This window comes from Rhodamnia argentea, chromosome 1 (genome assembly GCF_020921035.1).
Source record: "Rhodamnia argentea isolate NSW1041297 chromosome 1, ASM2092103v1, whole genome shotgun sequence".
Classification (NCBI taxonomy): domain Eukaryota; kingdom Viridiplantae; phylum Streptophyta; class Magnoliopsida; order Myrtales; family Myrtaceae; genus Rhodamnia; species Rhodamnia argentea.
The window spans coordinates 5981859-6009316 of record NC_063150.1 but is presented as its reverse complement, the minus strand read 5'-3'; the positions used below and the strand labels follow the sequence as shown (position 1 = coordinate 6009316).

Sequence of the window (27458 nt, the reverse complement as noted above, 5' to 3'; positions counted from 1 at the left end):
AGTCGAAAAGAGGGTGATGGCGTAATGAAAAGAGGGTGAGGTGAAAAATATTTTTTGAGTTGAGAATCAATTTTTTTTTTAACTTCTCAAATTGGAGGAAAAACAACTTCAGAAGTAGAAATTTTTTTCGAAAATAAAAAAAAAAAAATTTACCAAACAGATTTTTGCTTCAAAAGTTAAATTACCAAACGGATTTACGCTCCGGAAATACTTCAAAAGCATAAATCTATTTTTAGAAGTGTTGCGCCTTCGAGATAAATCCTACATATATTCTCAATAATAACATCTACCTTTACCACTAAAATTTTGGTGGAAGTGTCCACCGACCCACAGATGGAGGTGCCTCCCGATGTTCCCGACCTGTACATTCATTGATCCACTCAAGATAGTGTTCGAGATCTTGCCATGCCCTCGAGAGTTACATTGTCCGTTGCATAGCTGCCTCCTACGGAGTCCATTCAAAGTAAACCTTGGAGGCCACACATGGCAATGGAGGTTAATCGAGTCGAAAGTTCGACCAAAATATATATGGCATATAACTATATTATTCATCACAAATAAAAAGAAGCATTTTCACACCTTAGTTGCTTTAATACACGATCACTACTGAACACAACGAATTTAAAATTTGTTTTAAATAATTGCTTTCATCAACATCACCTTTATCCCAAACTAGTTGGAGTCGGCGATCGATGAACCTAAAAATAAATAAATAAAAACAAGACCGATTGAGGGAAAATAAATAATTATATAAAAATAAAAATAAAAATATATAAATATATACATGGAAAAAATGACTAAAAAGAACGATCTGGAGCATCGGAATTCTGCCATTGTACAATGCTAATAGCTTTCCTCTACTCCGTCCTAAGATAAACCGTACGCCAATCTATTTCTCACTTCATTAAATCTTGTTTTACTACTTTCCCCCACGTAAGTTTCGGCCGATCCCTTCCTTTCTTCATGTCATGCTCTCGATAACAAACTTCTGTTATTACCGGATCATATAAGGATCTTTGAAGAATATGCCCAAACCATCTCAATTTATGTTCTCTAATCTTTTCTGTCATCGGTACTATTCCAATTTTTCGTTGAATATTTTCATTTCTTATTTTATCTATCAATGTATGACGAAAATAATTGCTTTCATCTAAAATGAAAATAGTAAATTGGGACATATCCCCTACAAAAATCGAACTAATCTTTGATGCATGGTATATCGAATCGAACGAATCAAAAGAGTCCCTCGGAAAAGTCGAACGCTCTGTAATTGAAGTTGTAGATAAAAACTATGCTATTTTATCTTGATTATTTTGTTGTGTGCAAAATTTAAATTAATCCTAAAAAAAATGTGTAACAAAAGAAGAAGTATCGGATCTTTGACCGGGTTTCCGCTTTACCGTACCTTATCCCTATTAAGCTTGTTTAAGCCCACTTGCACAAGGACAAAAAAATGATAATTAACAAAGTCAAAAGGAGCATGACGTGGATGCTTGTACGGTTGTCTTCCTACATCGACCAACTGGATTCGCTCCGACATCATATGAGTAACGAAGGCAACATTGTGTATTATTATTTTATGAAGGGAACACATCGCGAATAACATACGAGAAATATACCCAAGATACAACTTGCATCACTGATCATAAACGAGTATGTCGCACAAGGAGAACACATCGTGATTTTCACAGATTAGATGTTACCATTACAGCCTCAAGAGACTTTCGAGGAGAGATTCGTCTTTCGTTTGTCATTCTCGTCATTGTTCTATGTCGGAAAAACATCTTTCTTGTTCTTAAGAACCGACGTGAGGAAAAGAATGTGATAACATTTTATCCCGTGTAAAAATAACTGCCTTGGTAGTTATCCAATGTGGGTCAAGGGCTACGATAGCCCATATGGGGGCGGACCACAGTCTTTCCCATGAATCCCAACGATTTATAAAAATCCATTAAGTCTAATGTCCTGATGATCTAAATGGGGCGTTGCATTCATGACTTGGTCTTAAAATGATAATCACTGTAACACAATATTTATTTAACTACTATCACATGTTATGCCCTTTGAATTTTAGTCCCATTCAAAAGAGTAAATTGCTAAAAATACTAACGAACATCTGGCATAACATTCTATACATATGATTATACATGGGGTTATAAGACTAATGGATCATTATTTGACTATAAGCACGATAATGATTACATTCCCTCTAATTCTGTTTTAAGGGCATTTTGGATAGTCCCTCGATATAATCTGATCACACTGGCTTGCCCTCCTGTGAATAGAGCCTTATTCCGTGCATTTGCAAGGGATGGATTTTACGTGCATCTGTGGAGATTAGTCGAGAGCCCATAATGCTTGATTACTCCCTTTAATGAGAGGGGGAATGACATTTCTTCCATGAAATCGATCAAACAGGGTAGGCATTGTCGGTGCCAATCGAGTTAATTATTTGTGTTAATTGTAACATGTCGTTCCCATAAACTCAATCTCAACAACTCTCCTTGAACCTTTCAATAATATGTAATTGGAAAAAGGCTTAGCTGACCGTCCCACCAAGTCAGACGTTGGGACGGTCAACTATTTATGGTAGATAGTTTGCTAAAACCGGATCACTTGTTGATCCGGTTTCACTTCACTTTTTTTTTCTTTTATGCGTTTTTTATTGTAAGTTAAAATTAGAAAACAAAGTGTACAAGATAATTACGTTTCTATCAATGTGAACGCACAACATATCCACGTGAAATGATTGCCGGCCAAAAGTCTACGCATTACATGTACGCACCACATATTCGCGTAATATGCTTATCATCCAAAAGTCTACATCTGACATGACGCACCACATATGTGCGTGATATACTTGTAAGCCAAAAGTCCACTTCTAATATGTACGTACCACATATCCGCGTGATATGCTTGCCAGCCAAAATTCTGCGTCTGATATGTACGCATCATGTATCTGCGTGGTATGCTTGTTATCCAACAGTTCATGTCCGACATGAACACATCACATATCCGTGTAATATGCTTGTCGGCTAAAAGTCCACGTCTAACATGTATGGACCACATATCCGCGTGATATGTTTATCAATTGGATATGTTTCATTATAACTTTGATTGTGTGTGCCCTCTTATAATTTTGTCTTCTAATTTTTAGCTTACAATAAAAATACATAAAAGTGAAAAAAAAATAAGAATGTGAAGTGAAACCGGATAATAAGTGATGATCCGATTTCAACAAACAATATTTTTGGTAAAAAGTTGACCGTCCCGCCGTCTGACTTGGTGGGACGGTCAGCTTAGCCGGTGATTTCTATGTAATTATATATATATATATATATATGAAAAAATTAAAAAGGAGCATGTAGCCCCTCAATAGTACAGCCACCCACGTTCCTTTGCTTTCGAAATAGCCCAAGTCAACCTTTTGCTCGAACACCCTCCGTCATCTCCATCTATAAATACTTGCACGGAACTATTTGGACTCTCATCTCATCATCTCGAGTACTCCATCAGAAGCATCTCCATTTCAGCTCAAACTACTTCAACCTTGCCTCTCTCTCTCTCTCTCTCCAGCAACATGGCTTCCGGTGCGGCGGGGTTTCGTGTGCTCGCGCTGGTTCTCTTCATGTCGGCTTTCGCAACCGCAGCTCCCTCCCTAAACGTGGGGCACTACCTTTTTACTTGCCCGTTTGCAGAAGCTATCATCAGGAAAACCGTATTCGATGCCGTCTCGAGGAACCCTGGGATGGCGGCCGGTCTCGTTCGCATGCATTTTCATGACTGTTTCGTTAGGGTACGACGACGAAGTAACTAAGCGCAAAAGTTTTGCCTCGATCTAACTTATTTCCCTTTCTTTAAATTTCCGTCTCCTCTATTCAGTAATTCCCCTTGCTTCCCTGTAGCAATGATTGAGCTTGGAAGGAAATTGTAATTAGCGTGCGTAAAATATGTATTGGAAATGTGAGCTTTCTATACTATTGCTAACTCATTGGTCTTATCTCAGGGTTGTGATGCTTCAGTGCTCCTAAAATCAACCCCAGGGAACCCGGCGGAAAGAGATCACCCGGCAAACAACCCTAGCCTACGAGGGTTTGAAATCATCGATCAGGCCAAGGCTCAGCTGGAAGCCTTGTGCCCCAGGACCGTCTCGTGTGCCGACATCCTCGCTTTCGCCGCCCGCGACAGCGCCCTCAAGGCTGGGGGCATATTCTACAACGTCCCCGCTGGCCGCCGCGACGGCCGCGTCTCTCGCCTCCCAGAAGTTACACAGAACCTCCCATCGCCAACCTTCAATGCCCAACAGCTCATCGCCAACTTCGCTAGGAAAGGGCTTACTGCGGACGAGATGGTGACCCTCTCTGGAGCGCACTCGATCGGAATCTCCCATTGCTCTTCCTTCTCGAGCCGCCTCTACTCGTTCAACGCCACGCTCGCCCAGGATCCTTCCTTGGACCCTGCGTACGCCGCTTTCTTGAAGGCCAAGTGCCCACCGCGTAGCAAAGCGGCACAAGCAGACCCGACCGTGCCGCTGGACAGCATCACGGCCAGCACTTTGGACAACAAGTACTACCTTCAGTTGCCGAAGCTCCGCGGCTTGTTGACTTCGGACGAGACGTTGTACACGAGTCCCTCGACTTCAAGGATAGTCGCGAGCAACGCGATGAACGGGTTTGCTTGGAGCGTGAAGTTCGCCAAGGCGATGGTGAAGATGGGATCGATCGACGTGCTCACCGGTGAACGAGGAGAGATCAGGAAGCTGTGCAGTGTTGTGAACTGAGGACGTGCCACAGAGTTTTGATTTTTGCAGGATGGAGATTGGGGGGAAGTGACCTCTCGTCCTTAATATTTATTCTTTGCTTGACTGTGTTTGTTGTCCTTTTTAATGTTAAGTTATTTTCCAATTATGAAGGTCTTACGACGTTTCATTCTCGGATGTAAAAGTCTTTCTTGCTTGGCAAAATTCTGATTGAAATGCTGATCCATGTTTAAGTCTTTCGAAAGTGTTCGTCCGCTCTTTGATCTGACCAAAACACATTTCATATCACATTGTAGAAGTTGAATTGTCAAAGGAAAACTTAATCGGATTTGCTAATTTAACCGCGGCAGGTGTACATTTTTTCTTCCCTTTCGTTGCGGCCCCCATTTTCCCCCCCATTTAGGGGCTAATTCCCCGCACAAAAACTCAATTTTAAGTCCAATTCCAATTTCCTCTCCAACTTTTCTTTGTCTAACAAAAAAAAAAAAAAAATCATCAACTTTTCCTCTAGTCTCAAATCTGCTCATGCTTCTTCGCCACGGGCTTCTTCAAAATTATCAATATCATGAGGCCACTGTTATTCCATACAATGATGAGGGTGTCTAAATCCATATACGAATAATGGACCTCTAATTGGCAATGATGTTAATAATTTTAAAGAAATCGGTGGTGACTTTTAGATGCATGGGCAAATTTGAGTCTAGAATGAAAGTTGATGATTTTTTTTTTTGTAAGTAGAAAAATTCAGGGTAGAATTGGGATTTGACATGCAATTAACCGTTTTTTTATTCGGATTAGACCCTATAATTGAAAATCTATTGAGATTTTTGTGATAAAAAATGTTAGGTCATATGGTACAATATTAAATGGTTAATCCACATGGTATATGAGCAAATGTGAAGAGATCGAATTTGACATTCTCTCCATTTTCTCCTACTTGGCCTATTATTTTGCCCATTTCACTGGTAATCTTCTTAAAGTGATTTGGTGCACAACATGTCTTATGCGTTTAAAATCTGCTTTCGTTCGAGAGGAGTCTGAAGTCATATATTGTTGACTCGTAATCTAACAATTTAAACTTCAGGGAAGAACGATTTGTCTGATAAAAAGGATATTGTTGGCTTGTGCTAGCATGTCTCTAAACACAATTTGGTCGATTCATACCATGAAATCATCAACATTAGCTTTCGATTGGGATGAGTAACTAAATGATCCATCAACCTTATATCCCATGGCTCACCATATAAGTTAGTGCACACCACTTACACTTGGTCTATGTCTTGCCATTATCGTCTATGGATTTTTGAAATTTGGACTATATTTTAATCGTTCAGAAAAAATAAAGTTATTTTCCTTGTCCTCGTCAACGAAGAATGCAATTCTTTGTCTCTTGGATCATTCGTGAATTGAATATTCTTCTTGACCTTCATTGAATCTTTACATGTCAACTAATTACACAGAGAAATTAGAGGTGAGAATGGTCCAGGTTGGTCCGGCTCTCTCATGAACCGGAGACCGGACTAGTGGTCCCGATTCCTAATTTTCAGGACTGGAATTTGGACCTGACTGATTGGTCCAGTCTGGATCCCGAGTGGTCCAAAGGAATCGAAGTTTAACATAAAGAAAGAAGTTAGTGAATTTAAAATAATATTAAAAAAAATAAAAAGTAGTCACTATTTACCACTCAAAAACTTAGTGAATAGTATTAAACTATAGAGAAATAACTTATGTTCTCATTTGTTTAACATGACAGAGAGCCCCAAATTAGGTTTTGTATTTAAAACATAAAAAAGGGGAAAAAAAGAGAGAGAAAAATTGTCGGTCCGCTTGGGCGGCCCATCGGTCCATTTCCCCCACTAGAACCGGGCACTGGACCCCCTAAACATCGGTTTCACTTTTAGGAATCGAGAACCGAACTAGTTCGGTCCAATCCAGTCGGTCCATTATGATCAGCCCTAAGAGAAATAGTCGGTACTCACTATCCACCTCAAAATGGCCATAGTAATTTCTTATTGCAAAAACTACGAGATTATAACCGATTCTGTGTTTTAGGATTTACAAAAATTAATATCCATAATTTTTTTTTTGAAAGACTAATGTGCGTTTGGAGAGCATAGGGAAATGCAAAGAATTTTATGTTAGATTGTTTTTCCAAAATGCAAATAGTGTATGATAAATTGTAATTGTAAAGTATATTAGAAAGCAACTTTGGCATGAATGCTGTTAGGAAAAAACCTACACCTTTAAAGGACTCTGGTTATATTTTTAAAATAAATAAACAACAGAATACTAAAAGCTTAGCAACTGGTGGTGCGGAGGCAAAGGGCTCAGGTGGCTGGAAGCCAGCAAGCCAAATCTAGCATTGGCAGCCCTCGCTTCAGGTCAGATCTAAACTCGCCCTAGCATGCTAGTGAAGGCAAAACATGAAATTTTGAAAGTTTAACTATGGCAATGTTGAAAGGAAAAATATATGAATAGCATTCCGGAAGATGTTCAAAACCAAAGCCAGGTTGGATATGCATTGGGCTAAGAGATTCTGAAAATGCTAGCTTTTGGCTCAAATGGAAAAAATAAAAAATTGGGATCCAGTAGACAATGTCGAAGTTATTCAAACTTTGAACTGGTCTTGATGCATGGTATGCATGCTAAAGATAAAGAAACAGCGAAGCAGCTTGATTTTGCTATGTTATCTGAATTATTTCATTTGGTATAAAGTTTTGGATTAAGTCCTCATAACATTAACAAAAGAAGAAGTATCGGATCTTTGACCAGGTTCTGGTCTATCCATATTAAGCTTGTTTAAGTCCACTTGCTCGAGGACCAAAATGATAATTAACAAAGTCAAAGAGGGGCATCACGTGGATACTTGTACGGTTGTGCTCCCATATCAACCAACTATTTTGCTCTAAGATTTCGAAAAAAAAAAAAATCTCATCACATGGTGGGTAGCAATTTTGCACAAGTCATTTGATGATAGCCTTCTCAATCCATGCAAACCTTTGAAAAAAGCACGGCACGATTGGTTTTGATAATAATTATTGCATCGCAAGTTTACTACAATTTGATTGCTTACTATAATATTTACTCGTCGCAGTTGTTATTGCAATGTAATTTATATTATAGCCAAAACTCTGCGAAAGCTCTAACAACCATGACATAATTTCTTAATGCATGCAATCCTTTGAAAAAAGCATGGCGCGATTGGTTGTGATAATAACTATTACATCACAAGTTTAGTACAATTTGATTGCTTACTATAATATTTTCTCCTCTCAATCATTATTACAGTGTAATTTCTATTATGGCCACAGCTCTAACGATTATGACATAATTTCTTAACGCATGCAAACCTTTTAAATAAGGACGGCACAATTGGTTGCGATAATAACAATCACATCACAAGTTTATTACAATTTGATTGCTTACTATAATATTTACTTGTCGCAATCGTTATTATAGTGTAATTTCTATTATAGCCAAAGCTCTAATGATTATGGCATGACCCCCATTCAATTACTATTGTACCATCACTCTAATTGTTATTTTCAGAATAGCCCTATCTGTTTTGTTCACTCACTGTACCGATATTAGACTATTATCTCTAGAATATTTATCTAATGGTAACACAAACTACAATTATTAGGACATAATAAGATATTATATTATCAATAAGGAGAATACTAAACATTGATTAGCAAAACATTAGTTGCTTACTATTTGGTATGGTTGTCTACATTTTCATTATCAGTCATTATACAATTCATGATATACTAATAATACTATATATTGAACTAGTTAATACTCATATTGTTATATAATCGTTATTTTGATGATATTGCTAGTCATTCGATGAATAATATTTGTTCAATACATCACATATTGTGTGGTTAAATCTAAACTATAAGCATAGATTAGTTATAATTGATCAACAAATATGTACTTATTAATTTGTTGTGTCTTGAAAATATAGATGGGATATTACACTCCCGATTGTTATGAAAGCAATAACTAGCTTAGTACAATATTTATTCGGAAGTTATTGCACTTTATGTGCTTAACTTTTTGTTATAATCGTAAAAAAAAAATTTATTGAAAGATAAATAAATATGTGATGTGATAAATGTATATGTCTAGTAATATGCGGAGTAGTAAACTAATCTATCATGATTGACAATTTAAAATGAAAATGATTATATGCTCTCCAATTTTGATTTTATGGACATTTTGGTAATTCTAATACTATTTGCGATTATTACATAAGTCATCCATGAAACCAAACAGTGTAATAATAATATACTCCTTAATCCAAATAGTGTCATAGTTATTACAACACTATGACATCGGAGCAGAACTAGTTCATTATGAGCTTATATTATTACTGCAACAAAGCGAGCAATGTGTAGATATACACGATTTACTTGCTATTCGACGATGTGTCCGTTTGACAGAAAACTCAAAACTTGAAAAACATTTTTTGAAAAATAATTAGTTGCATCGCTTAAAAAAATTAATAAACAAAAAATATTTTCATCACCCACGAAGATATTTAAGCATAAAATGTTGTCGATAATGAAAATATTTTCTGTTGGCTAATTTTTATAAGCGATATAATCAGTCATTTTTTGAAAAATATTTTTCAAATCTTAAATTTTCCGTAAAACAAACGCATCCTAAGTAACTATTTCATCTCTCAATCGATAATGATTGATTGTTCATAGAGAACAAAGTAGAACAATAGACTTGATGGTTGTTTAACAATTGAATGGTTTCAGTCATAAAATCTCCAAACAAGTTAAAGATTGATAACTCACACCAAATAATGTTCTTATACCCCATAGAATATTCTGTTGATATTTTAATAAATTTCAGCCGTTAATGCTATGTGTCATAAAACTTCGCAAATAATATCATTTAGATATGAAAATTTGATTGTCACAAACTGATCGTAAATATTGTAAAACATAAATTCCACAAATAATATCATTCACCCATGAAAAATTGATGGGAAAATTATCAAAGAAGTCCAAAACCTATTGCAATTGTGCCAATTTAGTTCTTTTTTTTTTTTTTCTAATTGAGCCCTAAATTTTTACAATTATGCCAATTCAGTCCATTTGATCGGATGGTATTGACATAGATAATTTTTAATAATATATTTTTAAAAATTTTCAATTTATTATTATTATTTTTTATGTCTTTTTTTTTAGGGGTTGATAGAAAGCCGATGGCCACCGGGCAAGGGCTTGAGAGCCCCCGTTGGCCGCTAGCGATTGTTGCGGCCTCTTCCATATCAGAGCCAACTGGACAAATGGAATGAATTAGCACAATTGTAAAATGTTTAAAACTCAATTGGCAAAAAAATGTTTAGCACTAAACTGGCATAATTGCAAAAAGTTATGACTTTTGGTAATTTTTAAAAATCGATGGTCACCGATACGAAGTCATTTCTCGTATTCTAACACAAAATCTCCAAAATATGATCTCCTTCGCACTTAGATAATCACCTGTTTCATGCAAGGTTTTCCTAATGTGAGCTTATATCAATTGAGATTGTAATTACCGTTTTACGGGATTAATTTACCATTTACGGGGTTGGTCTAATAAGGTAAGATATAAGGATTCTTAACCGGTCTAATATGGGTATGGCATGGTGTGGGTCGAGTTGAGCCCCGACCCGTGATGAGAGGGTCCTAGCCGAAAACTCTATAAATAGTACTCAAGTCCCTCCTTTAGCTCTAACGAACTCATAACAACCTCACACATAGAACACATACGGATTGGCATCATTGAGGACTATCTCATCAAGCCAGGGATATAGAAGGTCACGGAGGTGAGATCCGGAGCATCGGATCATCGTGATTCCGCCTAAAGTAACGATGGATTCCAACTGCGTCAAGAACAACGGATCCCAAATCAAGTGCACAAATTCCTTTAAACTATTACAATGTTTTTAGATTCTAATTATGTTGATCCTGGGATTGCCAACATAAGGTTTATAGCAGCTTACATGTGCTATTAGAGCTTGCGAAGTTGTATATATGATCTGAATTAGTTGCTAAAAAAATCGAATGGTGTTCAAATCACAATGTTCCTTACTCAATATATTGAACCGCCAGATTGGCCATCTTGTGAACCATCTTGTGAATAGAGTCTTATTCAGTGCACGTACACAAAGCGGGCTCACGTTCATCCGTGAAAATTAGTCGAGCCCAATAGTTTGACTACTCCTTTTTGTTGGGTTAAATGAAACTCAAACAGAAGTATACCCATTTCTTCCATAAAATGGATCAGACAGGAACAGACATTAATTATTCCTTTATTTGTAACATGTTATTTTCTTAAACATATTCTCAACAACTTCAAATTCATCTCATTGGCTTCTGACTTGGCAAAAGCTGACCTTCGAAGAAAAGTCAAAGAATGATAGAAGAATTGGGAAGGAAGTGAGCTGGAAAAGGAGAAAAAAATAAAGAGACAAAACACAACTGGAAGAGGGATCAAAAAGTCAAAAGGAGCAAAGAAAGAACTATTCCTTATTAACTGTTCATTATTTTATAATCTTGTCACAGACTTTATGTATATATAGTTTGGATACACATGGTCATCTCCCAGTAGAAAAAAGAAAACTGCTAGTTTAACAGTGTGATAGTAATGTTAGTTATTTCTGACTACACGATCTCCCAATTAATAAGTGTTTTATACAAAACACACGATAATATTGTGTAGATCTACGATTAAAATTATACTATCCCCGATAGTACTGTCAGGGAAGAATTTATCTAAAAAAAATGACAAAAAAAAAAAAAAGAACGTATGGCTACTTCAATAGTACTGCCTCACACGATACTTTGCCAAGTACTCCATCATTCGACCAAAAAAAAAAAAAGAAGTATCCCATCAGAAACATCTCCATCCCAACTGAACTACTTCAACCTTGCCTTTCTCCAGCGACATGGCTTCACTTAGGGTGGGGTTTCGTGTGCTCGCCTTGGTTCTCTTCGTATTGGTTTCTGCAACAGCGGCTCATCGCCCAAACTCGTCCCTAAATGTGGGATGCTACTGACATACTTGCCTGTCGGCAGAAGCTATCATCAATAAAACCGTGTTCGATGCAGTCTCGAGGAACCCAGGACGGTGGCCGGCCTCGTTCGCATGCATTTTCAGGACTGCTTTGTTAGGCTACGGTGAAATATATATGCTCAAAAGTTCTGCCTTCATCAACTTATATTCTCTTTCTTTAAATTTCCTTCCCTTTCTATTTTCAGCAATTCCCTTTTCTCGGAAGGATGATGTTCTCAGACTCATAGAAATGTTAAAACATATAATGTTATTAGCTCTTTCGACTTATTTCAGGGGTGTGATGCTTCAGTGCTGGTGAACTCAACCCCAGGAAACCTGGCAGATAGAGAGCACCCCGCAAACAACCCTAGCCTTCGCAGGTTTGAAATCATCGATCAGGCCAAGGCCTGGCTCGAAGCCTCATGCCCTAGGACCGGACCATGCCCCGATATCATCGCTTTCGCCGCCCGCAACAGTGCCCACAAGGCCGGAGGCATGTACTAAGACGTCCCCGCTGGCCACCAGATCCGCATCTCTTGCCTCCCTGAAGTTACCCTGAACCTCCCGCCGCCAAGCTTCAATGGCCAACAGCTCATTGCCAACTTCGTGAGGAAAGGACTCTCGGTGGACGAGACAGTGACCCTCTCGGGAGCGCACTCGATCGGAATCTGCCGCTGCTCTTCCTGCTCGAGCCGTCTCTATGCGTTCAATGCCACACTGGCCCAAGATCCCTCCTTGGACCCTGCGTACGCTGCTTTCTTGAAGAACGAGTGCCGGCCACCGAGCAACGCGACCCAAGCAGGACCGACAGTGCCGCTCGATAGCATCACAGCCGACACTTTGGACAACAAGTACTACCTTCAGTTGCCGAAGCTCCGCGGCTTGTTGACTTCGGACGAGACGTTGTACACGAGTCCCTCGACTTCGAGGATGGTGGGGAACAACACGAAGAACGGATTAGCTTGGAGCGCGAAGTTCGCGAAGGCGATGGTGAAGATGGGCTCGATCGACGTGCTCACTGGTAAACAAGGAGAGATCAGGAAGCTGTGCAGTGTTGTCAACTGAGGACGGGCCGGAGAGTTCTGATTTTTCGTAGGATGGAGAGATTGAAAAGTGATCTCCCGTCCTTAACAGTTACTCTTTGCTTGACTCGATTTGTTTGGACGTGTTTTCAGATGTAAGTCTTTCTTATTGGCAGAGAATCTGATTGAAATTCCGACCATGGATTGGTTCTTCCTCTCTTTGATCTGACCTAAAAATCATATATTTTGTCGAAATACCTTTTGAAAGAAGGGAAGTTACGATGAAAATTATCCAAAAATTCTTAAACCTATTATGCAACGGTCAATTCAATCATAAGACCTTTCAATTATTTCAATTTCGTCGTAAACATCTTAATGGCTTACCAATTTATTTTTAAACCTTTTAATAATTTATCAATTTAGTCATTTCGGCTAAGTTCAGCCGCAAATTGTTGACCTGGTGATCTAGTCGGCGACGGCCATTTCACATGGCAAGGCCGACGGACGGCCATTTGCAATAAGCCGGGTTGATAAATATCAACATGCAAAGATATATTTGATCTATACACAATGAAAGTAGATAGAGCGTCCATATAAGTTGTAGATTCCGAGACATCAAATAGAATCATAGTGGATATTAATTTCTAGGTAGTTGGAACGACGATTTGCAAATGCAAACTAAGAGTACGTTTATTTCGTAAAATTGAATGATTTGAAAAATATTTTTCTGAGAATGATCGCTTATATTGCTTGAAATAATCAATTAATGAAAAATACATTATCGACAATAATTTATGGCTAAATATTTTCGTGCACAATGAGAATTTTTTTCGTATGTATATTTTTGTAAGCGATACAAAGATTAGACACGCTAGGCAATAGCCACATTCTATTTGTAGTTGAAGAAAGGGAGGATGGTACCAAACACCAATTTATAATGGATGATTTCCAAATGATGGCATGATACTGTATATATGAAATAGGAGTTGATCTCTATCCTAAAAATTTGAGTGAAGAGACATGGTCCAAGGTGTTGTGGCAAATAAATATAAAGCATAGTGGGATAATAAGACCATACATTATAGTTTAGCGGAAATATCACAATATCTAGAGGTGGCAAAATAGGTCAAGAACCTATATTTAAGAATATGGGTCATAAATGAGTTACTTAACAAACTTAAGTGGTTCATAAATTGATCACTTAATAACTTTATGGATCATAAATGGGTTAGCTAACTATCTTAAGTGAGTCAATTTTTATATTTTTTATTTATATATATTTTTATAATTCATAAGTTTTGCTAAATTGAGGTGAATACGAAAGTGTTTTAGTCAATATAGGTGGGGTCGAGTCGGGTATGGATATGAGTCGTTAGATTCGTACTACATGAAAATGGTTCAAAATAAATTAAATGAGTCAATGGAGGATTGGACCAAATCTGACCCGCCCACCCGTTTGACACCTCTAGTGATATCGTGATTGATTTATTTCATCTCTATTTGCGAAATTACACAAGTGCGTTTCGTTATAAGGGTACTTATTTACTTATTCCTTGTTTACGGTCCTAATTTGATTGCACGATGCTAATATCATACATCTCTTTTTTTTGGTGGAATTAATATCATACATCTGATAAAATACATTTCGTGAAGACAGGTATATCAGATGATGGTAATTTATCCGTCGAGGAGGATTCAATTATTCAGCTCCCCATAAAGACGGTTTTTTCCTTTTTTTTCAATTGGCGGAACTCTGAAATAATTGGTACACGTCAAAAATACTATCGGTTCCGTTTGTTTCGTAAAAAATATATTATTCGGGAAAATATTTTTCTCATATTCCGACGAGACTCGCACGTGGTTTGGATAAGAGTTACCCTCTCGGCTGTTCTTTTTTTTTTTTTTCCCCCGATGTCAAATGTCATTATCATTGAATTCTGTATTGGTGCAAAAGAGGACGATCGGTGAACTTGAGTAAAGTCCTTAAACCGCTTCGTCCGAACTACGAGACGTAAAATTCGGGGGTATTCCCTAGGATGAAGAGAAAAAAATATTTTCTCTCAATTTAGATAGGTGATGGTGGGGAAGGTAGACATCACGTTATTTTCGGTTGGCTATCGCCGGATAAGGTCGTATAGTAACATCTCGCGACGGAGGTGAATCATAGGAGTTTCGACTCTTGCATCATCGATCCGTGCTTCGCACAGGTCGGTGAAATGAAATTATACAGCAGTTGACGGCTTTTTATTGACAGAATACACACGAGGCTATCGGCTCATTATCGTTCCACGCTAGCGACAGGTCGCGCTCAGAACAACGCGGGAACGAGCAATCGATTGAGGCAAAACCACAAAAGCCACTCTTTGCCTTTTTTCTCGACAATAGAGATGTAGGATCCACTCAAGGATGATGGAGATGTACGTGAGCGTCTTGACTTGATTAACTGGGACGAATCAAATCTCACCCCGAAACGAACGTGAAGTAGCTTCCGACGTTTTCCCCCCCGGCAATTCTTCCCGATCGGTCGAGTCATTGTGCCTTGCCAATGCCGAATTCAGTTTTGTTGCGAGGGCAGAGCCAGCATGTCTACGTTGTTGTCGCGGAACTTACTAAATGACCCTCGTATCAATCGCACGACGAAGTTCGGATTGGATTCAATTACTATTTTGTCCATTATTTGATGATTTGTCATTATTATTTGTCGCTCCCTTTTTTCAATATTTACAAAAATTTAAACGATTTTTGTAGAAGTGACACACGGTTGAAGTGACCCGTCAAAAAATAGGATGAAATTTTCGTCGCATAACTAAAGTGTGTTTTACCTATAGTATAAGATAGGGAATGACACAAACAGTGTATATATATATTTTTTGGTCAAAAAACACACATATAATATTTAAATTTTGGCTTAATATGCGATTTGATCCATGAATTTTAACTTTATCCATGAACTTTTAACTTGTTCAATTAAATCCCTCAGCTTTTGGTACATATTTAATTTAGTCATCGAATCGTAGAGAAATGTTCAATGTTTTTCTTTTATTAATATAAGTTCGGGGACGGCATTAACAATTTTGATACAGTTCACGGATTAAATTAAACATTTACCAAAAATTAAGAAATCATATTAAATAAATTAAAATTTTTGTCATGAAATTGCACATTTGCTAAAATTTAAGTACCTTATTATATAATTTGAAGTTCATGTACCTATTTACGTATTAGACCGAAGTCGAGGACAATTTGGGCCGTTTACCTATAAGATACTTGCTCCTAATCCGGCCTCAAAAGGCGCAGGTGCCTCGCTAAACTACCCGAGAGTCGCCGAAACCGACCGAGAAGCTCCGATGGCGGCTCGCTGCAAGTTCTGGCTGCCCAAGAAGAACAGATTCTGCGCCAACACCCCTCTCAACGATTCACCGTAAGCTCTGAATCTTCTCTTTCTCTTGGGTTTCTCTTCAATTTGAACTGATTTTGCCAAGAAATGCTCATCACCAGGTTCTGTGGCAATCACACTCCGAGGTCCGATGCTCAGTGGATACCATGCCCACTCGACCCATCTCAGTAAATCTTCCATTCCCCTTTGCCCTTTTGTGTCTTTGAAATGAGTATATGTTCAAGTTCGCTTTTTTATGCTTCTTGCTGTTGATTTTTGTTGGGCTTTGCGTGCTTGGTCTGAGAAGCTCTGTGCTTCAAGATAACTTGGAAGGGCACATCAAGAGATGCCCTTTGCTCAAACAAACTCAGTCCTTGTCCTTGCAACCTTTCTACCAGAAGGGTATCAATGCTGGTAATGAGGACGAGGATGGTGTGCCGTTGAGTAATTCGTCGCTGGGGCATCCGGATAATGTTTCATCGGAGATGAAGAGGAGTGCAGTGTATGGTCTGAGTGTGCCGGAGTTTTGTAGTCTGATTGACAAGATTAAGTCTCTGCACGAGTCTACATGCGGGGATATTAGAGACTCGTTCAAGGTCACAGATGCTTGTGACATCTGGATCAAGGGACAAGTTGATAGGTATCTTGAGATGTTCTCAGTTATTTTGCTATCATGCGTGCACTCAATGGTGATAGGAGTTGTTCTTTGCAGAAAATTACCATTTCAGGAGAAACATGTGATGCAACAGGCGTCGATTCTGGGGAACATGGTGGAGCATGGGGTTTTGAAGAGATTTGATATGAGGGATAAGTGTGATAATGAGGGACAATGTGTGAATGATGAAAATAAGAATGATGTTCCTGCCGTTGTTGAGTTTGGAGCAGGAAGAGGTTATTTGACGCAAATGCTTGCTGACTGTTATGGGATTAATAGAGTCTTCTTGGTTGAGCGGAAGGCATACAAGCTTAAGGTGAGTATTGAGTTTTATTAGAACAGTACATTGTCTCCATTGAAACTTCAATTACTTTTTTCAGATTCTGCCTGGTCTTGAGCTGCATTTTATTTGTTGTTTTATGTCATTCAAATGCTACTTCTAGGCTGATCGATCCTTGCGACAAAAAGAGAGCTTGTTATTAGAGCGCTTGAGAATTGACAGTAAGATTTTCAAGTTCTTCAGTATCCTAGATTGCATTTCCCGAAATTATTGGTAAATCAGTAGTGCTTTCACGTTTTAGCCTGCCAGGAAAACTGATTCATTGAATATTTATTTGATTATAGTGTTTAATATTTTAGCGGAGCATCTAATTCTCTCTTGATGTATGCTCCGCTCATATAAAACCAACTAATTGAAGCATCTACATTGCAAATCTATTGTTTCATGACAGGGAGTTGCCTTCTTATGATGAGGGATTATTTTGCTTTGTTAGCATTTGCTAGCTAGGCTATGGCTATTGTTGGTGACGGAGATGTCTTCACAGTGTGAGTGATTGTTGTCCTTCGTTAGTATTTGCTAGCCAGGCTATAGCTATGGTTGCAATAATTACACCGCATAATTGATTAGTGCTGAAGGCATGTCCCTGGCGACAGATATTAGCTTTATTGCAGAATTGTCACACCCTACAGTGAAGTTCTTTTTAGAAGGTCTTCAATCGAAGTTTGCCGTATTGTTTTCTGTATATAACTCTAGAGTGGTATTTCTGGTCCGAGCTGATTTATAACCGGTCAGAAAGGAGATGCCTCTACCATTCTGTCATTCATTCAGAGACCAATACTGAATGCTAATAATCTGACGAGAGTTGTTTCGCTGTTTAGTTGCTAAGATTTTGTGAACTAGTATACAACTCTACCAGATATGCTGACCATGTAGGCAATTTCTTGAATTGACTTCAGTGTGTAGTTTTAGAGATATGCATAATTTAATTTCAATCATCACTGCTACCGCTTTGAAATGTGAAATGGACAAGATTACATTGGAGTTGCTTCTTTTGCAGTTGAGGATTTAAATTTGCATGCTGTCGAGTCTTTACGGGGATCTCCATTCTTGGCTATTGGCAAGCATCTCTGTGGTCCGGCAACAGGTGATTAGAATGCTTGTTCAGATAATGCCAGCCCAAGAAACATGAAGATGGATTCACAGTCACTCTTCATCTTTATTAGCTTTTTAAAGGAAGCAACGTTTCTACACGATAAACCTGATCTAACTCTTGGTGCAGATTTGACTCTAAGATGTTGCTTATCAGAAAGAAATGTGATTGATGATGTTCAGAAATGCCCCATTCAAGGCCTGGCTATTGCAACATGTTGCCATCATCTTTGCCAGTGGAAACACTACATAAGTAATCTATCATTCTGTTTTCAGATTGCTCATTTTTAAGATGCATGTTTTTGTATGATTGACCGGTTAAAGCTGGCCTTGCGAATTCTCTCTCCAGATAAGAGATATTTCTCAAATTTGGGTATCAAGAAGGAAGAGTTCCATGCCATCACATGGTTTACAAGCTGGGCAGTGGATGCTGATCACGGTTCGGATCTTTCTGATGTCAAGGATCCAAGATCTTGTCTTCCAACTATGTAATCATCTGAAACTCTTAACTTGCAATTGCTCGATCGCGATTAACGTCTTTGATTGTAACATTGACCCTACAAATCAACACTATTATTTTGCACGTCTCTGTACTTTTTGCCTTAAGTGAGAAGGAAGAAGATGGAGAGGATGCGACCCCTGTGAAAGACACCATCGGAAAGATGGAAGCAGTAGAAAGGGCTGTGCTGGGCTTCATGTGCAAGCAGATCATCGACATCGGGAGACTAATGTGGCTAAAGGGACGCGGACTGGATGCGCAACTTGTCAAATACGTTCCCCCAAACATCTCGCCGGAGAACCATTTGTTGATTGCCAAGAGGCAAACTGGATTGTGATGAATTCTGTCTACATCTCAATTGTGGAATCATGGGAGTATCTTCTACTTCTTCATTTGAATCAAGGGAGTTATGTCGTTGGATTTGCAGAGGAATGTGTAAACTTTTGCTCTGAGAACAGACACTACAGAGTTTGAAGTTTTTGAATGTGAACGCGCTTTCAAGATTAGATTCCCTGATACTGAGTCGATGGACCAGTGTTTCTGGGGTCAAGTCCCACTTGAACACCTCAGCTTGGACCCAATGGAGGCTGAGGCTAATGCTAAGGCTAATGTTCCCAAGCCTTCCATGGTCTGAGAACAGACACTACAGAGTTGGAAGTTTTTGAATGTGAACGTGCTTTCAAGATTAGATTCCCTGATACTGAGTTGATGGACCAGTGTATCTGGGGTCAAGTCCAACTTGAACACCTCAGCTTGGACCCAATGGAGGCCAATGCTAAGGCTAATGTTCCCAAGTCTTCGATGGGTATCATGTTTGTTTCTGGTAACAAGGGTGGTTCACTAAGATCCTCATGATTGATAACTTTCTCAACCGTTAAAACTAAGTGTTGGGGGCAGCAATATGTTCTTCTGGGACAATTCTTCCGTCGTAACTCATCGTAATCATCTATCGTTCTTCCATATACTTAAAAGAGGTTTTAGCCCGACAACTATTGAGGAGTCGGAGATACGTTTTCTAGGAACTAACTCTTAGAAAACACTCCAAAGGTGCGAGGCAAAATTCCCATTTCGATACCATGAATTCTATTGATTTGCCATTCTCACTTTCGAACTAAAAACACAAGGCGAACATCGACGGTTAACGTCTGCAGCCATTCCGTCCACAAACACAAATCAACGGAAAATTCCAAAAGAAGCACTTGGCAGTTGAAGAAGCAGAAACATTTCTTTAAAGCTTTCCTGGTCCGATTTCGCTTTCCCCCATCGTTATCCGACCCGAAATTTTCCTCCTTTCAATAATTTAATGACACCCCCAGATCTTCCAAGTGACGCAAATCGTGTCAACCAATCCATGCCACGATCAAACCTATCCACTCTTAGGGGTGTGCATGGTCCAGGCCGGTCCGATACCGGCATGGAACCGGGGACCGGACTGTAGTCCCGGTCCCCAATATTTCGAGACCAAGGACCGGATCGGGAACGGCGGTTCCGATCCGGGCCGGTCCCGGTCCGGTCTCGATCTCGGCCCAGTAGGACCACTAACTATTGAAAATCTAGTCAACTTAATAAACTATGCCATGGTAAAAACATAGCGACTCGCAATGACTTTTATAATCGACGAACTTGACCAAAATGTTCGAATTCAATACCAAATCCATCCATTACATGATAAAAACATCACCAACCGCACTCAAAAAAGCCTGCAGAGAGAAAAGATGACCAAAAACAAGATGGAAAATAAGACTAAAAAGAGAGTCTTGAGGAGGAGAGTGCGACCGTACAAGGTTGGAAAAAAATGGGCAGTAGACTTTTAATATTTTGTTTTGTTTTCAATTTTTTTTTTGCAATTGTATATATTTATATGTAAATAATTATATATTATTGGCGGTCCGGTCCAGGTTGGCCCGGTCTGCCCCCAATACAAGAAACCCGAGGACCGGACCGCCCAATCACCAGTCCCATTTATTGAGACCGGGGACCGGACCATCAACCTCAAAGACCGGACCAACTCGGCCGGTCCGGGCCGGTCCGGTCAAGTTTGCACACCCCTATCCACTCTCGCCGTTTCTTTATTTACATCCACCCCACTACCGCCACCGCCATCTTCACTGCCCTCCGCAACTCGAACTCTCTCACTCACTATCTCGCTCACCAACTCCGTCGCTCGCTTCCTCCTGTCCGATGGACGAGCCCAGAGGCACCGTCCTCTTCACCACCATCGGCCGCCCCTACTACGGCTTCGACGTCTTCTCCCTCGACCTCACCTCCCGCCGCGAGCGCCGCCTCACCGACGGCCTCTCCATCAACTTCAACGCCCAATTCGCCTCCGCCGGCGACGAGGGCGACGATGGCCCAGAAGCCGTCGTCTTCGTCTCCGAGCGGACGGGCTGCCCCCGGGTCTACCTCGCCCGGTCCGGCTTCTCCCAGCCCGACCTGCTGCCTTCCGCGCCGGGCAGCCTCTTCCACGACCGGCCCGTCCTCAGGGACGGCCGGCTCTACTTCATCTCGGCTCACGAGGAGCCCGACAAGCCGTTCGCGAGCTGGTCCGCTCTCTACTCGGCCGACCTGGAGGGTAGCCAAATTGCCAGGTTGACCCCTTACGGCTCCGTCGACTACAGTCCGGCGGTCTCGCAGTCGGGAAAGTTCGTAGCTGTCGCGTCCTATGGGTCGCGCCCTTGGGGCGGTGAGTTCCACGCCCTGAATACGGACATCGTCGTGTTCCGGGAATCCGAGCCGAAGGAGCGCATCGTCGTGGCGGAGTCCGGGGGTTGGCCAACCTGGTCCGACGACTCCGTCGTCTACTTCCACCGGAAGGCGGAGGACGGGTGGTGGAGCATTTTCCGGGTCGAATTTTTATTCCCCCCAGACACGGACTCCTCCGGGTTCCCGCTGGCTCCGACCCGGGTCACTCCTCCAGGGGTCCACTGCTTCACTCCGGCCGCCATGCCCGGCTCCAACAAAATCGCCGTCGCCACACGGCGGCGAGGCAAGAGCTTCCGGCACATCGAGATTTTCGACGCCGGGTCGGAGTCCTTCGTCCCCGTCACCGAACCGTTGAACCCAAACTTCCACCACTACAACCCTTTCGTGTCTGCCGGGTCACGGTACATCGGGTACCACCGGTTCCGAGGCGAGTCGACTGGGGGCGAGTCAAGGGTCTCCAATCTCGACCCGGTCGCGTCGCCCATCAAGGGGCTCCGGATGCTGAGGCTGAACGGCTTGTTCCCTTCTTCTTCCCCTGACGGGCAGCTCATAGCCTTCAACCACGACTTAGACGCTGACGTCAACGGCGGAGTGAAGATCGTTCAGTCGGACGGATCGAGGCGGTGGACGCTGATTAAGGTTCGGACCGCGTTCTACAACTCATGGAGCCCCACCGAGCAAAACGTCGTGTACACCTCGATCGGACCGATCTTCGATTCGCCGAAAACGACGGTCCAGATTGCTCGGATCGAGTTCGACTTATCCGGTCCGGAGGGCAACGTCACAAGTGACGTGAAGGTGCTCACGAGGGAGGACTCGGGGAACAACGCCTTCCCCTCGTGCTCTCCCGATGGCAAGTGGCTCGTGTTCCGGTCCGGTCGGACTGGCCACAAGAACTTGTACATCGTCGACGCCGCGAACGGTGAGTTTGGCGGTGGGATCCGTCAGCTGACGGACGGACCGTGGATCGACACGATGCCGTCGTGGTCGCCCAACGGTGACCTCATAGCCTTCTCTTCGAACCGGCACAACCCGGACGATGTGAACGCATTTAGCATCTATCTCATTAGACCGGATGGGTCCGGCCTGAAGAGGGCGCACGTGGCGGGACCGGCGGGGTCGCCCGAGATTGATCGGGAGAGGATCAATCACGTGTGCTTCAGCAGGGACGGGGAGTGGCTGCTGTTCACGGCGAACTTGGGCGGCGTGACGGCGGAGCCAGTGTCGTTGCCCAACCAGTTCCAGCCGTACGGGGAGCTATACGTGGCAAGGTTGGACGGGAGCGGGCTCCGGAGGCTGACGTGGAACGGGTTCGAGAATGGGACGCCCGCGTGGCACCCGACGGACGACGCGGGCCCCAGTGATCTGAGATCGGGCAGCGGTGAGGGCTGTGACGAGGATAAGTTGACAGGGCAGTTTGAGGAGCCCTTATGGATATCTAGCGATATTTGATGAGAAATACTAAAATGGGCCGATGCCAAGTGGCGTGGAGAAAAATCAAGAAAGGAAGACCAAAATGAAAATAAATGGCTTAAATCTTGTTTTTATCTTTTGTGGATTTTGGGGTCGGGTTTCTAAAAGAATAAAGACGTGAATTTAGAAATATATTTGGTAACATCAATTAATTTTTCTATTCTCGAGAGCAAATCAGTCGGTAATCGTTTGATGCGCGGAATCTGTCTCTTTACAATATTCGCTGCACGTAAAATGTATTTCCCGAGTCTCAAACAGTGATTTGATTGATTGATGATGGAGAGCAAATTTGAAATAGAAATAAGAAGTAAAAAGAAAAATTATTTATTTATTCTTGTTAACAAAATTTTAAAAAAATATTTTTTATTTAAAAATCATTATCGAAAATAGAATTGTTACTAAATAGGTAATGAGTATCCACGCGCCTAGCGGCTAAAGGGCGGGATGGCAGACCCGGGTCCGATTCCAATCTAACCGCGTGAAATTTGTGACTAGCGAAAGACCATTGACTCATTCTTTCTAACACGTACAACCTTGTCAGATCACTTTAATGTTTGGACCTCCAGCCGCGGCCCAAGTCGCTCGACATGATTACTTTCCTGGTCAATTTCAAGAATGGGGATTTTTCCACTTTTAATCACAGTAATCAGCTTTTGTCACGGTCAAATTAATTTCATAGTTCATGTCAAAAATGCCCACGTCTTTTTTTTTTCTTTTTTAATGATCTCGACTAGTAATTAAAGTTCGATTAAGGATGATTGATGACCAATTGAACTGTCAAAGTCGATTTCTGAGCTCAAAGGGGAAATGAATTATAACATACCTTGAAGCTTGAAGGATTTTGTGAAAAAATTGATTGAAACTTTATTGCATTTGGAACGGATAGCTTACCTTCTCGGAAGCCGTACTTACTCAATAAACTAAAATTAATGGAGATGACTAGAGTGCGTAGCCAAAACAAAAGCTTACAAGATGCCACAAAGCTTTTATAAAGAGAGTGAAGTGTTGGAATTGAGAAACCCAATCTATTACGAATGATTATTTTTATTTATCTTCAAGGTTAAAGTCCGATATGTTGTTGTCATCTCTTGTAGTATTTTTTTTAAGTATGGTTATATTCTATTATATTCTATTATGCAAGCCACACCGTATGCGCTATGTGCCGTGTATAGGTTACGAAACCCCGTTCCCTCACTCACTTGTCTCCATCTCTAACTCCTTGAGAAGGTGGGGAATCGAAATCCCTAACTTTCCCTTTTCAAATGATAAGGATGGCCACTGGGGCAAACTCTTAGTGATTTCTCTTGTCGTATCTTGATTGCTCGTGATTTTTGTACACGCTGTTTGAATGCTTTTTTTCTTTGATTCGTGATGTATCTTTAAATGCTCATTTTTGTTATCACGTCTTAATATTTCTCCCCAAGAATTTCTAAGTATCTTGACCGCTCCCAATTCTTTAATTACGACTATCCCTCGGTCGATGGATCCTACTTCGATTGATCTTCAACTTCTGTGCATGTTTAGAGTTTGATCGATCATCGCCATGCATCATATACTTCACCTAGAGTCCGCCCATCGAAAACTCATGATCGATGAGCTCACCAGGCATTCTGTCGATAGGTCTTGTGAGTCGATTATATTACCATGTTTGACAAAAAAAAAATTGTACCAAGTAAAAAAAATAAAATAACATGCCGCAAAAAATCAAGCAAGGCTAGATATGTAAAATTCATCTATCCTTCAATTGACCGGTTCTTTATTTCACTTTTTCCTTGAGATTGACCTGATGACTTTTGAGTCCTATATAAACAAGGGCGATGCATGCACTCAGTGTAAATGTAAGCCAAAAGCCACGCACTTTCCCATCTTGTTGCATCATCTCCTTCTCTCCGATCGTTTCTTCTCTTAATGGAGCTTGTGAAGCATCACCAAGATCACAACCCATGTCCGAGCCTGTCCACTGATTCCAAATTCCAGAGGAGAACCATCCAAATCATGGTCTCAGTCTCAATCTTCACTGGGATGTTGCTGCTCCTCTTCTCGCCTCTCCTCGTCCATCTTTGCTTCCACTCCTTCGGGAGCTTTCATTTCTCTGCGTATTTCGCGGAGCTGCAGTCTCTCATCCACACTCCCAGCAAGAGCTACATGTTCTTGCTCTGCAACGGGATCTTGGTGATCATCGTCGGGAGCTCCGGCCTGATCGAGACCGGACGGTCTGGCATTGCTCCTTCTGGTCCACAGACCGCGCGTATCGTTCCTCGGTTCGACGGAGATGGTGGTGATATCTCGAATGGACAGATGGAGAGAAGGAGAAGAAGAACAACAGATGCTGAAGAAATGCTTCCAATGGCTATCAAGGGAGAGTTCTTGATTCAGACAGATGAAGTTCAAGAACAAGGAAGTGAGCTGGCGATTACTGTGCTGAGTCAAGATGATGATGACGATGATGATGATGATGATGAAATTGAGGATGAGTTGAGCAGAGATGAATGCTTGATCACTGAACAGGCAATGCAAGAGCAACCAAGTAAGCTCAGGATGATCATTGATCGAGCAGTTATCGACGACAACGACAATGGTGACGACGGCGAAGCACATGGGGAGCTAAGCATAGATGAATTGAACAGAAAATGCGACGAATTCATAAAGAAAATGAAAGGAGAACTTTTCGATGTCGAAATCTTGTAGCTCCCTAATACCAGATGTAATTTGGAAGTTCTAAAAACGTACTTTCTTTTGCCTAGATTTTTTTTCTTCTTGGAGGACTCTGGCTCACAAGCCTTCTTGGTTGTCTTGGTCTAAACGGGATATTATGGAATATATCTACAGAGAAGCTTCTGCATTACAACTGTGATTTATTTTTGCTTTGGACCAACATTTCATCTCTTCATCGACATCGAAACATGGCTCATAATCGATCTTAACCGAAGGCTAAGATGCGTGGTTCGGCCAATGCGATATCATTATAAGTGTCCGTGAAAATTTTCGCTCTAGCTCGAGATCGTTGAACTGCATGTCATACTATCCTGTGTAATGTTCCATCTTTCTTTCATGAGACATGCTCTGAAGCATCTCTTTTCATTGGTGAAAAGCCAGAGCACTTTGGAAACCAACTGTATAGTGTGCGTTTTTTAGACGGTAGTATTTCACAGCTGCTTTAAGAACATTACAATAAAGAAACAACTTGTCACACTCATTCAGACAAAAAAATTGTTCTTTTATTAGAAGTCTTTCGGTCTTGGTCTCCCCTGCTAAGTGAACGCAAAGATTTTTCAGATAATGCCAGCCCAAGAAACATGAAGATGGATTCATAGTCACTCTTCATCTTTATCAGCTTTTTAAAGGAAGCAACGTTTCTACATGATAAACCTGATCTAACTCTTGGTGCAGATTTGACTCTAAGATGTTGCTTATTAGAAAGAAATATGATTGATGATGTTCAGAAATGCCCCATTCAAGGCCTAGCTATTGCAACATGTTGCCATCATCTTTGCCAGTGGAAACACTACATAAGTAATCTATCATTCTGTTTTCAGATTGCTCATTTTTAAGATGCATGTTTTTGTATGATTGACCGGTTAAAGCTGACCTTGCGAATTCTCTCTCCAGATAAGAGATATTTCTCAAATTTGGGTATCAAGAAGGAAGAGTTCCATGCCATCACATGGTTTACCAGCTGGGCAGTGGATGCTGATCACGGTTCGGATCTTTCTGATGTCAAGGATCCAAGATCTCATCTTCCAACTATGTAATCATCTGAAACTCTTAACTTGCAATTGCTCGATCGCGATTAACATCTTTGATTGTAACATTGACCCTACGAATCGACACTATTATTTTGCAAGTCTCTGTACTTTTTGCCTTAAGTGAGAAGGAAGAAGATGGAGAGGATGCGACCCCTGTTAAAGACACCAACGGAAAGATGGAAGCAGTAGAAAGGGCTGTGCTGGGGTTCATGTGCAAGCAGATCATCGACATCGGGAGACTAATGTGGCTGAAGGGACGCGGACTGGACGCGCAACTTGTCAAATACGTTCCCCAAAACATCTCGCCGGAGAACCATTCGTTGATTGCCAAGAGGCAAACTGGATTGTGATGAATTCTGTCTACATCTCAATTGTGGAATCATGGGAGTATCTTCTACTTCTTCATTTGAATCAAGGGATTTATGTCGTTGGATTTGCTGAGGAATGTGTAAACTTTTGGTCTGAGAACAGACACTACAGAGTTTGAAGTTTTTGAATGTGAACGCGCTTTCACGATTAGATTCCCTGATACTGAGTTGATGGACCAATGTATCTGGGGTCGAGTCCAACTTGAACACCTCAGCTTGGACCCAATAGAGGCTAATGCTAAGGCTAATGTTCCCAAGTCTTCGATGGATATCATGTTTGTTTCTGGTAACAAAGGTGGTTCACTGAGATCCTCATGATTGATAACTTTCTCAACCGTTAAAACTAAGTGTTGGGTTCTTCTGGGACAA

General features: G+C 40.9%; 3 protein-coding genes and 1 pseudogene across 5 annotated transcripts; all 4 read left to right on the top strand.

Annotated features, from left to right (window-relative positions):
* The first annotated feature begins 3528 nt into the window (after positions 1–3528).
* LOC115754564 (peroxidase 5-like) lies at positions 3529–4954 on the top strand. Its single transcript, XM_030693618.1, has 2 exons — positions 3529–3796; positions 4007–4954. Exons 1-2 carry the CDS (start codon positions 3581–3583, stop codon positions 4778–4780), a joined length of 990 nt encoding a protein of 329 aa, XP_030549478.1. The 5' UTR covers positions 3529–3580; the 3' UTR covers positions 4781–4954.
* A 6757-nt stretch (positions 4955–11711) lies between these two features.
* Positions 11712–12883, top strand: LOC115754561 (annotated as a pseudogene).
* A 3194-nt stretch (positions 12884–16077) lies between these two features.
* LOC115754598 (tRNA:m(4)X modification enzyme TRM13 homolog) lies at positions 16078–27234 on the top strand. 3 transcript variants are annotated; one of them, XM_048281978.1, is made up of 10 exons: positions 16078–16261; positions 16339–16404; positions 16524–16856; positions 16929–17187; positions 17315–17372; positions 18209–18295; positions 26366–26488; positions 26585–26723; positions 26843–27124; positions 27155–27234. In XM_048281978.1, the coding sequence occupies exons 1-9, from the start codon at positions 16188–16190 to the stop codon at positions 27069–27071; spliced, it is 1368 nt and encodes a 455-aa protein (XP_048137935.1). In that variant the 5' UTR covers positions 16078–16187; the 3' UTR covers positions 27072–27124; positions 27155–27234. The 3 variants fall into 3 exon arrangements, with proteins under 3 accessions (XP_048137935.1, XP_048137928.1, XP_030549529.1); XM_048281971.1 differs by lacking the exons at positions 26366–26488; positions 26585–26723; positions 26843–27124 and adding exons at positions 18431–18553; positions 18650–18788; positions 18908–19189; XM_030693669.2 differs by having other exon boundaries at positions 26843–27234.
* LOC115754596 lies at positions 20909–23047 on the top strand. The gene has a single exon (XM_030693667.2). The coding sequence runs from the start codon at positions 20981–20983 to the stop codon at positions 22952–22954; it is 1974 nt and encodes a 657-aa protein (XP_030549527.1). The 5' UTR covers positions 20909–20980; the 3' UTR covers positions 22955–23047.
* Positions 27235–27458: the final 224 nt, after the last annotated feature.

Bases quoted from the DNA above. Each gene is read 5' to 3' on its own strand.
- LOC115754564 (XM_030693618.1), top strand. From the start codon at position 3,581: ATGGCTTCCGGTGCGGCGGGGTTTCGTGTGCTCGCGCTGGTTCTCTTC. The intron at 3,797-4,006 runs GTACGACGACGA...GTCTTATCTCAG, and splicing joins TTCATGACTGTTTCGTTAGG to GGTTGTGATGCTTCAGTGCT.
- LOC115754598 (XM_048281978.1), top strand. From the start codon at position 16,188: ATGGCGGCTCGCTGCAAGTTCTGGCTGCCCAAGAAGAACAGATTCTGC. The intron at 16,262-16,338 runs GTAAGCTCTGAA...GCTCATCACCAG, and splicing joins ACCCCTCTCAACGATTCACC to GTTCTGTGGCAATCACACTC. The intron at 18,296-26,365 runs GTGATTAGAATG...CTCTTGGTGCAG, and splicing joins TCTCTGTGGTCCGGCAACAG to ATTTGACTCTAAGATGTTGC.
- LOC115754596 (XM_030693667.2), top strand. From the start codon at position 20,981: ATGGACGAGCCCAGAGGCACCGTCCTCTTCACCACCATCGGCCGCCCC.